This window comes from Nematolebias whitei, chromosome 7 (assembly GCF_014905685.2).
Source record: "Nematolebias whitei isolate Nwh7 chromosome 7, NemWhi1, whole genome shotgun sequence".
Lineage (NCBI taxonomy): Eukaryota > Metazoa > Chordata > Actinopteri > Cyprinodontiformes > Rivulidae > Nematolebias > Nematolebias whitei.
In genome coordinates this window covers 30413451-30426146 of record NC_056504.1, presented here as the reverse complement: position 1 = coordinate 30426146, position 12696 = coordinate 30413451, and the positions used below count along the sequence as shown (strand labels likewise).

The window sequence follows — 12696 nt, the reverse complement described above, 5'->3', positions numbered from 1 at the left end:
TGTATGACTTTATTCTCATAATATTTCAACTTTATTCTCGTACGACTTTATTCTTGTGCGACTTTATTCTTGTATGACTTTATTCTTGTAATATTATGACTTTATTCTTGTAATATTATGACTTTATTTTCCTATTATTTTGACTTTATTCTTGTATGACTTTATTCTCATATTTCAACTTTATTCTCGTACGACTTTATTCTCGTGCAACTTTATTTTTGTATGACTTTATGCTTGTAATATTATGACTTTATTCTTGTATGACTTTATTCTTGTAATATGACTTTATTCTTGTATGACTTTATTTTCGTAAAGACTATTCTCATAATATTTCGACTTTATTCTTGTACGACTTTATTCTCGTAATATTATGACTTTATTCTATTATTTTGACTTTATTTTCATATTACGGCTTTGTTCTATTATTTAGACTATTATTGTAATATTGACTTTATTCTCGCAATACTACTTTATTCTCATATTATGACTTCATTCTCATATGAATTCATTCTCGTAATATTATGCCTTTATTATTTTAATATTACAACTTTCTTCTCAATATTATGATTCTCATACGACTTTATTCTCGTAATGTAATTGATTTTTTTTTTCTTAGCGTGGCCCTAATACTCTGTGGTATTTTCTTACCTTTTGACTGTTGCTGTTTAAACTCCAAAAACCATCCGCTGCTGGGGGATAGGGGGCTTATCAACATTTTCAGCTACAGCGCAAAGGGGGCCACTAAATATGATCACGTACCGTAGTCGTCTGTTCGTAATTGGTCACAGTTCGTCATTTATTTTTTTCAACTTGTGAAAAGTTTGATTTTCAACTCCCATTTTCAGGAGCCACTCTGTCTCATAGTGCCTTGACGCACTTTGTTTTAGTACACATCAGCTGTGTAATGGTAGAGCTACTGTATAGTAACAAAGCAGCCATGTTCGAGGCTTCGGATGCTACAGGAGACTAAAATAGCTTTACACGAGCCATCGCATTAATCGGCTCTCAGTATTAATGTATTTTGCCCTCTCGGCTGTTGTTGCTGTTCTCCTCCAGAGCCTCCTGTCTGCTGGAGCTACTATACCGTTCCTCTATGAAACCATGTATAGAGCTACGAAACACTATTAATATACAGCAACTTAACAGGCCATAGAGTGTTTTGTTTGGTTTCTAGGGCCACCGGACTGCTATTGTTCTGCCTGGTTTGTACGTGTTTACGTGTGAATGTGTTAAAAAGCCCTCTGAGAAAACGTCATTTACAAAGAGTGGGCTTGTTGCTGTGGAGAAAAAAGGGATGTGACTTAAAACAAAAAGATCCACCAGTATATGAGTCTACTTGTGTTGAAACAGAGGAGAAAAGGTGAAAGAATGTGTCAGTGTTTTCTGTTCCAGTAGTTATCAGAGCCTCTTTAAATGCCTTAGTGTTACTCGACGGGAGCTCTGATTCCCCCCACATGTACCCCCTCACCCGTTTTTCACCCGAAACATCCCCTTTTCTGGCTTTTCATGGTGTTATGCGGTGAAAGTAGTGAGCTCCAGTTGTTTTTTGTTTCTTTCTCCCTCTTTCTGAGCCCAGCATTGATTGATGCCTGTTTGATTAAATGCTTCTGAGTGAGGTGGGAGTTCTTCCCGTTTTAAAAGCCTCTGACCTTTTGGTGTTCACACCCACTCAAAAACCCACTGTACAGCTCAGGTGGAAATGACTCGCGCAAAACAATTCGAACCGTAACTACACACACTGTACAGTGGTGGAAGTGACAGAAACGTGCTGGCACTGCAGCTCAGGTCTGAACGAGGCAGAGGAAACGAAGTGTTAAAGAGAGACTGTTAAATTTAGGATTTCAAATTTGGCCCTTTGCAGCATCTGCTGATGCAGTTTCACTTTTCTATAATTTGTCCGTCTGTTCGGTGCCATTATTATTATTATTTATTTTTTTAAGTCTGTATTTCTTCATTCCCACTGTCTGTAAATGAACGCTACATGTGCCTGTGGAAATGCGACTCCCTGCAACTTCCTCTTTTTTCCCTGGATCTGTTCATTTTCTCACTAAAAATATATAAAGCTGCAATTTGTGCACCTGCAGGAAGACATGTAATGGCACTTATTTATGCCCAGCTGGGTAGATTTCGAACTCTGAGCGGAAGTAAGGCGAGGGGCATCACCCCCCCGGGTTTTTTTCTGTGAGCAGGTGGGATTTTAGAGGCAAGCTCAGGGAGTGGGTCTCCACAGAGCAGCCTGTGAACGTCACGGACGAAGCGTACGCTCTCTGCTTTGACAGATTTACTTTTTGCCAAAAACGAAATAAAAAATAAAAAAAGAATTGGACCAGCTTGGGGATAAGAGGGAGGGGTCATCGGGGTTTTAATGAAGCGCCCCCCTCCTCTTCTGACCCTCGCTGCCTCTGTGTTGGTGCGTCTCTGTGGGAAAGACGTGTGATTCTGTAGTCTGTAGTCTGGTGCTATGTGACCATGTTTGACAAGTGTGTTGGATTAAAAAGAAAAAGTTTAGAGAAAAAATAAAATTAACCTGTCAAACTCCGTGCAGAAGAAGAAAAAATATCTAGGAATACAGCGCTGCTGATAAGTTTGAGAAATGTATTTTTTATTTTATTTATTTTTTGGGTTAACTTCTGTGTGGGTGTGAATGTTTGTTTGCGTGGAAGATTTAGCCCTTTTTTTTTTTTTTTTTTCTTTTGGGCACTGGTCCATGTCGCTCCATTCTTTTGTACAGATGAAGCTAAAAGAAGAAGAAAAGAAAAAAAAAGAAGAGGGCAAAATTTGTAAAATATTGTGTCTGTGACTCCTTGTAAAATATTTTCAAATTGTTTATTACAGAGAATCAGTTATTAAATAATGTTCATATTTTTCACTTCAACTCACTTGTGTGTGGTTTGTTTTGTTTATTGTGGATTGAAGATGGAAAGTTTATAGAAACTGAACACTCAGAATTCATTTTAATATTTAAATCAGCTGTTCCTTATAAACCAACCAACCCCAGTAGATGAGTCAGAGTGCAAGAAATGCCTAATGTCTACTTACTGCATTTATCTTTATGAGGAATAAAATAGCATGCATCAATAATCCAATCATCCAAAAAAAATTAAATTCATCAAATTAATATAAAGTAGATCCCAGTTTGATGGCACAGGACACATACTTCAGATCTTTAAGGGTGTTTTTCAGTTCATTTCTCAGGGTTTATGCTTTAAGAGACACATTAGGTAGGATATCCTGAGAAATGTTGATTATGAAACGCTTAACTGCGTCAATTCTTGCACATTTAAGCTTCTAGTTTGGTCTTTTCTGCAGTCTCTGTGAGCCAAACCCCCCAAAATATGCAAATATGATGCAAGTTAGAAGAAGCAGTGAGGGTTTAACGTTAACATGAACCCTATAGTTGTTAGAACCGTGTCTTTTTACAGTTTGTCTACTAGTTATTAGCAGAGACTCGACTATAATTTAAATTATATAAATACAACTCTGGATTTTCATTTAACATCTTTAGGGATGCTGCTGTTTGGGGTGTTAAGAGTTAAACCACAGTGTCTTTATCTCCTGCGGTTAAAAGCTTTCTGCAGAGACTAAAAGACGCCACAAGGTGGCAGTAGCTGCAGGGCTGTGTTGTGTAAAACTACAGTTTGCTCATGCAGAGGTTGGACTTTTTGCAGATCCATGTTCCCACACAGGCTGATAGCTGATGAATCAACAAAATTGTAATTTTAGACAACTTTTGGAAAGTAAGCAAATATTCCCCAAAACCTTTAAAGACTAATAAAAACCTCTGCTGTGATGAATCCAGTTTGATTTGTAGGCATCGAGCTGTCAATCATTTTGTGCACTTTGTGGCTTCAATTTCACATTTTTTTCTATTCTAAGTTTCTGTTTGTTGAAGCGTCTTCCTAGTCCTGCGTGTGTTGGGAATCTCTCAACTCTTTCCCAGCGAGCTCAGGAAGTCTGCAAGCGCTTTGTGCCAGGTGTCGGGGTCGTCCAGGTAGCAGGGGTGGCCCGCTCCCTTCATCACCACCACTTTGTGGTTAGATAGATTGCTCAGGTTACGGAGCGACACCTCCCCAAGCTGAGCGTCCTGGTCCCCATAAACGATCAGCGTTGGAACCTAGAAACACGTGAAGATAAAGAACAGTTTAGGTTCATTGTTGCAGTTCTGGTTCAAGAGGCTGCAGAAATGGTGACACACCTTTACCCTCTGGTACTGCTCTGCTGTGAATTTCTCAGTGCAGATGGGGGCGACGGGGACGTATCCTCGTAGCAGAGACGGATGTTGCGTCAGGAAAGGGAGGGAATACATCCCACTGAGTGACGGGCTGATCACCACTACTGGAGTCAAGGCCAGCTGCTCACACACCTCCTTCAGAAAACCTGCGGGGGCCAGTTCCCCCACCGCTGCAGGCGCCTGGGCAGACTTGGACCGACCGAGTCCTGTGGACAGATGGATAAAGAAGGGATTAATTTGTCGTCATGGTGACTCAAAGGGAGTTTTCTTGAGAGAGTTTCAGGAAAAATCAGCTACTTCTAACAAAATAACACAAGTTATTCTGAACCTTGTCTTGTTCTTCGATTGACTGCAGAATGTGTCACACAGATAAGAAACAGAAAACCTTTAACCTGACCTTCCTGCGGCAGGACGGGTCAGAGTCCCAGAGAGGTGATGCTGAGCGAAGACTTCCTGATTGACTCGTATTTTTGACAGCCGCTTTGCAGATTCATCATCGTCGAATCAGAACTGTTAACAGTCTTTTCTAATGTCTCTGGCTGAAGAAAAACTGAATTCAAACTAATTATTTAGTTTGTGTCATGAATCTAAGGGCAACTTTTCATGAAGCTTTCCCAAAGTAATTATTAGATGTACAGCTACAACTGTTGGAGCAAACCCAGTTCAAGGTGGCTATCACCGCAAATTTGACATAATGAGGTCAAATGTGGTCTGGTAGTAGCTGAGACTGATTCAACACATAATCTGAGCAGGAGTTCTTGTGTAACTTGATTTTTAAGGTTTGATGAAAACATTATAACGCCGTTCCTTCTCAACATAAGATTTAAAACTGAAGCGTGCAGCGGGTGACGTGCATTTCTTTAAGGAATGTTAAATTCCTCGATTGTCTTTAAAACAGATATGGTATCTAACGCTGAAACTTGTTTTCCAGTTTTGTTAGGAATTCGAGTTTCAGCATTTTTTTTTAACACAACCATCAATAAAACTGACTCATACACTTTTTTTTATTACTTTTGTACTTTGTCAAATTTACTGTCTTTATACAGAAAAAGCACAAAGGTGAGAAAACTCGCACACTGTTAAGAATCCTACAAAGCAATTTGGATTTTCTGACCAAGTCTTATTTGAAAAAAATCACTAGAAGGCCTTTTAGGATGTGCTCGTGCACACCTGTGTGTGAGGTAGAGCCGTTTGTTCACAGCAGACTCACCTGGCAGGTCCAGGGCGACCGCACGGCAGCCGGCTTTGGCCAGAGACTCCAGAGTGCCGATGTCGAGCCAGTTTTCTGATGAGAAACGAATGCCATGAAGGAGAAGAACTGACATCTTTGCATCTCCTGTGGCAGGCTCGCTTTGTCTGTAGAAAAGTGGCTCTTTGCAGGTCTCCAGCTGTACGCTCCCCTCCGTCATCTTCACAGATAACATCCTAAAGAGAAGATCCAGATGTTTTATCTGAAAAATAATAACTAGAGAAATCGCATTTCCTGTGAAAACGCAGTGTGAATGCTTGTTGCAGAAGAACTTGCTGAAAAACAGCTGAAATTTGCTATAAAAAAAAATGCTGAAATGTAGCTGAAATGGAAGAACAAGCCTGAATTAGCAGAATAAAGCAGAAAAAATGCGTATTTTGCTGAATTAAGTTTAAATGAGCAGAAATGAATACAGAAAATAGGAAATTAGCTTTAAAAAGCTGAAATTAGCAAAAAAATAGCTGAAAGGGATAGCTGAAAAGCAAAAAAAAAAAGGCTTAAACTACCAGAAGGACGAAGAAAGAGCTGAAATGAGCTAAAAACATATATTGAATTAGCTGAAAAAGCTAAAATTAGCATCAAAGGAGCTAAACAGCTTCTACCATGAGGCTGTTAGACTCATGAATCTCTAACTAGAATAATCACTGTGAAAAATCACATCATGTTGCTGCTGATCTGTTTCATGTTGCTGCTGATCTGTTTCAATGTTGATGTGTTCATGCGTGCACATCTGCTCACAGACTCATGTTCATGTTTGTGCTGATGTTCAATGTTTTATGTTATGAGTGCTTAGTGTATATTTAGTTGATGTTTTTCTTAGTTCATATCTTAAATGTTATTACTGTTTTTCTTATACATTTTATTGTTGGATGTAACTGGGACCCTGTGTACATAATTTCGCTCCACCACATGTACCACATGAGTGCGAATGACAATAAAGAATCTCTGACTCTCTGACTCTGAAATAGTTGCTGAAAGAGCAGAAAAAGCTAAAACTAAAACAAAAAGCTGAAAGAAGTAATCTGAAAAAAAGGTGAAATTCGCAAAAACTGCTGAAAATTAGCTAAAAAAAAAAAAGGCAGAAATAAGCTTAAGTTCCCAGAAGGAAGTAGAGAGAGCACATTTTTGCTAAATTCGGCTGAAAAAGGTGCAAAAATATGGAATTAGCTGAAAAGCTAAAATTAGCATAAAAAACACTAAATAGTAGCTGAAATGTCAGAAAAAGCTGAGAAATAAGCTGAAAGGGGCATAACAAGTTGAAATTACCAGGAAAAAAGTTAAAACAAGCACAAAAATGTTGTAGTTAGCAGAAAGAATCTGAAACGAGCAGAAAACAGCTGAAAAAAAGCGTGAACTTGCACAAGGAATCTGAAAAAGGCTGAACCAGAACAAAATGTGAAAAGAGCAGTAAAAGGTTGTAAACACATCTAAAGATGTGAAGGATGTAAAATGAGCTCAATTCATTTTCTGACAGAAAAGTGTCAGAAAAGGCTAAATATTTCAAAAAGCTAAAGTTGCGCACCAATACCAAAAGTCACAGCAGGATTGTCCTTAAAGAGCTGAATGTTTTGATATATGATTTGTTAAAATAGTACAAAAACTGTGGAACGAGAAAGATGCTGAAAAAAACGACAAATGGATCATAATAGTGAATGCTTCATAAACATTCACACAATTAAAGTTAAACTACTCGTGAGAACAGTTTGATCATTTTATAAACTCTCAAAGCAGCTTTGTAATTTTTGAAATGACCATTTTGTGGTTTCCTGGTAACTTTCTACATTTAGTAAGTTTTGAGCAGATTTTTTGTTTGTTTGTTTGTTTATATATTGTAATTTTTAACACCACTGATTGTAAGTTTTGTGTCTGTTAGCAAAATATCTCATGAACTGAACAGATTAAAAAAACTCAAAGTAACCAGCAGATGTGCATCTAGAGTTTATAATCCGGGGTTAACCCAGTTCCTTTGACAACATCTGCGCCTCTTGTGCACAAAGTTTCTGTCGGTTGTCTCCTCTGGAAGTTCACCCACCTTAAAGTTTGTCTCAGTCTGATCAAAGTCCAGATCATTTCATTTGCTGCAGATCGACTTCCTGATTCAAACTTCTGCACATTTTGACCCAAACATGGTGATTAAATAATAACAATAGTCTGTTTTTCTTACCTGAACTTGTCCAGTGATGATTAAGAGTGAAATAAAGAAGAGTGAAGAAGTTTCACTTTAACTCCCGGAAAAACGAAACCGTCTGGAAGTTTGACTACTGCCCCCTAGCGTCTGTTGAGAGAACTGCACCCTCTGATGACCCCCATTAATGATTGATCAGTGTATTGATTGGCTGTTTGGGCTGATTAAAACCTCTGTGTGGACTGGAGCTTCTGCTTTACTCCGAGTCTCGTGTTTTCTGACTTTCCCAAAGGGTTTCTAACACCGTGCTGAACTTTTTGTTTTATTCTTCTGCTCAGTTTAATGTTGGATATTTAACGTCTCATAGAAGAAATCCATCAGAGCACAGACCCAACACAACTCAAACTTCAGTCAACTCTTGAACAAGAGACTTTTCTTCCACTGGAACCAACAATGAAACTGATTCTGCTCTTTATTCTTCTGGCTGCTGGACTGGCCACTGGTAAGACCCTGAAATTGTTCATAAGTGATTTAAATGTGCTCTAAAATACTTCTTTTTTTTTTTTTTTTTTGGTTTACTTAGTAGCACATGAACTGGCTTAATCGTGTAGAAAATGGCTACAACCTTTGATATTTTGATTTAAATAATAAAATAAGACATACATTTTCAATTTATTCGGAGTACCATTGTGTTCTATTATTTAATGAAAGTGTAAGACTCTGTTTAAGAATAATATGTTGATATTTGAAGGTCCTCTTCTGTCACAAAACAGCAGCAGAGTCCTGGTCCAAAGGTTACATGGCTCATGCCCAAAAGTTGCAGGTGGTACCACTAATCTGTGCTCTGTTTAGACCAGAACTGACGAGACAGAGAAATGGTCCCCTCAGCCAGCATGTAAGCAATAAATTAGTGGTTTTGTTGTACATGAACAGGCCACCGGAGCCCTCTGAATGACTTCCAGCGCTCTGAGGGTAGGGAGCTGGTCCCTACCTCCTGGAACTCTGCTCGGATGCAGCTGTTGCCTGGTTTGAGCCTGGAGGATTGTGCCACCCGCTGCTCACAGTCACTGGACTGCAGGTAAACAACTGAAAAACACAGCCCTGTCTGGAAAATCACTGCTTTGCTATGATCAGGTCACATTTGACCTTCTTAATAATCTGGATAGCATCTTTTTTATATTTCTCATATAGCTTCTGTAATATTGTTTTTTGTGCACACTTTCACACACCATAGTCACAGTGCTCGTCTGTGAGGAATAGACAGCATCTTGCCTTCAGCGTGCTGTCATTCATGCAGGAAGATCAAACCGCCCACTCTGTTCAGATGCTTCCAGGCTGCTTTTAACTCTTCCTGTCACCTTAAATGCCTTAATTACTGCCCTGAGACTAGAAATCACAGCCATGCACAGCGTTCCCTGTTTGATGTGATCATTTAAGATGCTAATTTGAGCCTGTGGCACGTTTAAATCGTAAGAAATGACACCTGACCACTTTTAAGTTTCCAGCAGGTGAACTTCAAGATGTGAAATGGGAGCTTTAGCTCTGGAACAACACTTCTGTTTAATTGGAATCCCTTGGATTTGAATCTATGCTGACATTAATGGAACACAGCTTTGAATTTTCATACTTAAATTTTTTTTATAACACTTTGAAATAAGGGGATCTAAAGGCTTTTTTTGTGTTCATGTTACCTTGAGAAGACTATTCAGGAGAGAGTTGTTCGTTTACAACAAAGTGAAGTGGTTTTCTTTGCTTTGAAGCATGACTTTGTATAATTATGAAATCCATTCTTCAACTGCAGAGCTTTCAACTATGAGACTCGCCCGACGGTCACCTGTAAGCACCTGCCCTGGGTGGCCGACGTGAACAACGCAGAGGTGAAGAGAAACGTCAACTGTGACCTTTACGAGAAGAAAGGTGAGACTCGTGAGCTCAAATCACCTCAGAGAGCTGTGTTACACATCGGCTCTGCTCAGTTTGATTATGTTTCTTTTTCCAGTGTATGTAAGGAAGTGCATTGTGGGTAAAGGGGAAGATTACCGAGGGAAAGTCTTCACCACAAAGAGTGGACTCCTCTGCCAACAGTGGTGGTCGAAGTTTCCTCACGACCACAGGTGAGACACAGATGAATTTTGATGTTGTTTTATTAAATTATTCAGACACACGGCCCTCCTTATGCTTATATAATTGGTGTGAAAAGTTGAAAATCATGCAGGTCTGATAACAAGGAGGCCCTTAGCAAGATTTATACACTGCTCATTTCATACTATGAGACCAGTTTGGACTTCCTTAAACTGAAATGGGAAATGGACTTGGACCAAAGCGGGTGAGGAATCCATATCAGACTCAATCTGGAGAAAGATCAATAAGAACATTTACTCATCCTCAGTCTGTCTGAAACATGCTGTGGTTCAGTTCAAGGTAGTGCACCGGTTGCATTGGTCCAAAGACAAGCTGGCCAAGATCAAAGCCAACCTGGACCCCGCATGCAATCGTTGTAAACAAACTCCAGTTACACTCCTGCATACATTCTGGACCTGTCCCAAACTGCAGTCCTTTTGGCAATCTATTTTTGACACCTTCTCTGGGATATGTGGAAAAACTGCATCCATCACCATTCATCTCACTGTTTGGGGTGGTCCCTGTGGATACGTCCTTCAGCAAGTACGAGAAGGATGTGATTACTTTTGGCTCTCTCCTGGCCATAAGACTGGTTCTGTACAATTGGAAGGACCTACACCCCCAACATATGTACATTAGATAGGAGAAGTGAAGTATCATATCCATCTGGAAAAAAAATAAGACATACCCTGAAGGGTTCTGTTAAAAGATTTTGGGCACGTGGCAGCCTTTTATGTTGTATGTGGAAAACTTGTCAGTGCCTGTGTAATTCATTTTTATTCATTTATGTATGTGTGACTGATCCGGTGGAAGGTTTGAAGTTTTTTTTTTTGTTGTTGTTGTCTTATGTTCATATTGTATTTTATATGTTCAAAATTAAAAATTAATCAAAAGACTTTGATTTAAAAAAGTTGAAAATCATTATTTTCTCTTTTTGTTTGCATTACAAAACAGCTTTCTTGAGAACAGCGTTATGCAGTTTTAACTTAAATAAACAAAGAAAAAATCAGTGCTTGGTAAAACAGTCTTTTCTGTGCCTCTCATTAAAAATATGTCCAAAGCCTCTCTGCTGATGTCATAACTGTAATAAAACAAACTCAAGTTGTTGTAAAGTGAAAGGTGACAGTCCACTCAACTACACACCTTCTGCTTCATCTCAGGTGGACTCCTTCAGCAAACAACGGTTTGGAGCTGAACTACTGCAGGAACCCGGACGGGGATCGAATCGGTCCGTGGTGCTACACCGTCGACCACGAGCGACGCTACGAGAGCTGCAACATCCCCCAATGCAAAGACGGTAGATCGTTCACAGGATCCTGACATTTTCCATTCATTTTCATAAAAGTCAGAATTATCATCATGTGGAGTCCTTGTTGACTGAGAAGATGGATCTGTAAAGCTGTATTTTAATATTCACACATATAATTTGTATTTATATAGTTTTAAATGCTTTGGCAGGAGAAATATGCAGCAAAAACTTTTTTAGTTGGAAATCTCATTTGTCTTGCTGGTTTGATTGAAACTCCACACATGGGCCTGCCACCTGCTGTGCACTTACAATTTAATATTTGCCTTTTTGAAAACAGCTTTATCTCCTCCATAATTAGAGTCACGGTGACAGCTTCATTTGAGGAAAGTTTCCAAGAAATTACAGAGCATTGCTTTCTTTGTCTGCTCACCTCCACCATGGGTCACCTTGTGTTATTTGCTTGCAGACGTGTGCATCACGTGTAACGGAGAGGACTACAGAGGACAGGTTGATCACACTGCCAGCGGTAGAGAGTGTCAGCGATGGGACCAGCAGCAGCCTCACCAGCACATCTACCAACCTGAAAAGTACATCATTCGTTCTTGCATTACCTTTGCTGTTCCTAATGCACCAAACTGATGTTTATATGGAGTGGATCAGTGTGGTGTTGAGTCCAAACTGCTTATTTTACCATCATAAACATAAAAAATGCATAAGCTGTGTTTTTTCAGGTATCCTGATAAGAGTTTAGATGATAACTACTGCCGTAACCCCGACGCCTCTCCGGTGCCCTGGTGTTACACCACAGATCCTGAGGTAGAGAGGGAGAACTGTGACATCAGCAAATGCAGTAAGAACCAAACTTTTGTTTTCTAAACAAAAACAAAAACAAGGCTAAATTTTCACATTTTTCTTTGTCTCAAACTGAACACCTCTGGGTGTCTGGTTAGAGCTATAAAGGAAAAACCTGGTGACATCACGGGCTGTTGAGTGAAAGCAACAAATTATTTCATAAAATACTAAGTGGTTTTATTTTAATTAGTTCTGGCACAACATAAATGTACAAGTTTGGGACTTTTTGCTTGTTTCCTCTTGTTTGTGTTTTGTCACTTGCTTCCTCTGGCAGAACAGAGGCAGAACAAACAGACTTTAAATGAGCTGACTCCTGCAGTTCTCAGACACACGGTGGAATTGTTTCGTCTCATTAAGTTGTTGTAATTAAATCTAAAAATCTCACCTATTGAGTGTTTCTGCACATTCCCACCCAGAATGTGAAACATTTAAGACCTGGCACCCCCACAGTCGTTCTGTCTGATTTAAGAATGAGTGTGCAAATGTTTGTTTTGCAGATTCAGGCTTTGACTTTTCTCTGTGGGCTTTCAGGTCCGGTCGAGGTTAATTAGAACAAACCCCTTTAGGCTGCTTCGCTCTGTGCTGCTTGGTTCTGTTTCAATTCAGTTTTCTGGACATTTTTACAGTAAACTTTTGTTTTCGTTCCTCTTCTTTCATTTTACATATATGGGCGGCTGTGGCTGAGTGGTTAGAGCAGTCATCCTCCAATGCAAGAGCTGGGGGTTCGATTCCACCAGCAGCCACATGCCAAGGTGTCCCTGGGAAAGACACTGAACCCCTCATTGCCTCCAATGTGTGTGTCCCATTGGTGTATGAATGTGATAAAGCACTGATTAGTCTTTTTATAGATCTAGCAGAGTGCTGTATGA

General features: G+C 39.5%; 2 protein-coding genes across 2 annotated transcripts in view; one reads left to right on the top strand and one right to left on the bottom strand.

Moving 5' to 3' along the window:
* Positions 1–3913: 3913 nt before the first annotated feature.
* Positions 3914–7722, bottom strand: abhd14b (abhydrolase domain containing 14B). Its single transcript, XM_037679371.1, has 4 exons — positions 7645–7722; positions 5442–5656; positions 4196–4437; positions 3914–4114 (listed from the first exon to the last, which is right to left on the bottom strand). Exons 2-4 carry the CDS (start codon positions 5653–5655, stop codon positions 3926–3928), a joined length of 645 nt encoding a protein of 214 aa, XP_037535299.1. The 5' UTR covers position 5656; positions 7645–7722; the 3' UTR covers positions 3914–3925.
* A 336-nt stretch (positions 7723–8058) lies between these two features.
* Positions 8059–12696, top strand: part of mst1 (macrophage stimulating 1) — an 18500-nt gene continuing 13862 nt past the window's right edge. The window contains exons 1-7 of the mRNA XM_037679370.1: positions 8059–8107; positions 8539–8683; positions 9407–9522; positions 9605–9719; positions 10887–11023; positions 11442–11562; positions 11707–11825. Coding sequence (XP_037535298.1) covers positions 8059–8107; positions 8539–8683; positions 9407–9522; positions 9605–9719; positions 10887–11023; positions 11442–11562; positions 11707–11825 — 802 coding nt within the window. The remainder of the gene's footprint in view (positions 8108–8538; positions 8684–9406; positions 9523–9604; positions 9720–10886; positions 11024–11441; positions 11563–11706; positions 11826–12696) is intronic.

Bases quoted from the DNA above. Each gene is read 5' to 3' on its own strand.
- abhd14b (XM_037679371.1), bottom strand. From the start codon at position 5,655: ATGTTATCTGTGAAGATGACGGAGGGGAGCGTACAGCTGGAGACCTGC. The intron at 4,438-5,441 runs GTGAGTCTGCTG...ATCTGTCCACAG, and splicing joins GGTCGCCCTGGACCTGCCAG to GACTCGGTCGGTCCAAGTCT. The intron at 4,115-4,195 runs GTGTGTCACCAT...ACGTGTTTCTAG, and splicing joins AGCAGTACCAGAGGGTAAAG to GTTCCAACGCTGATCGTTTA.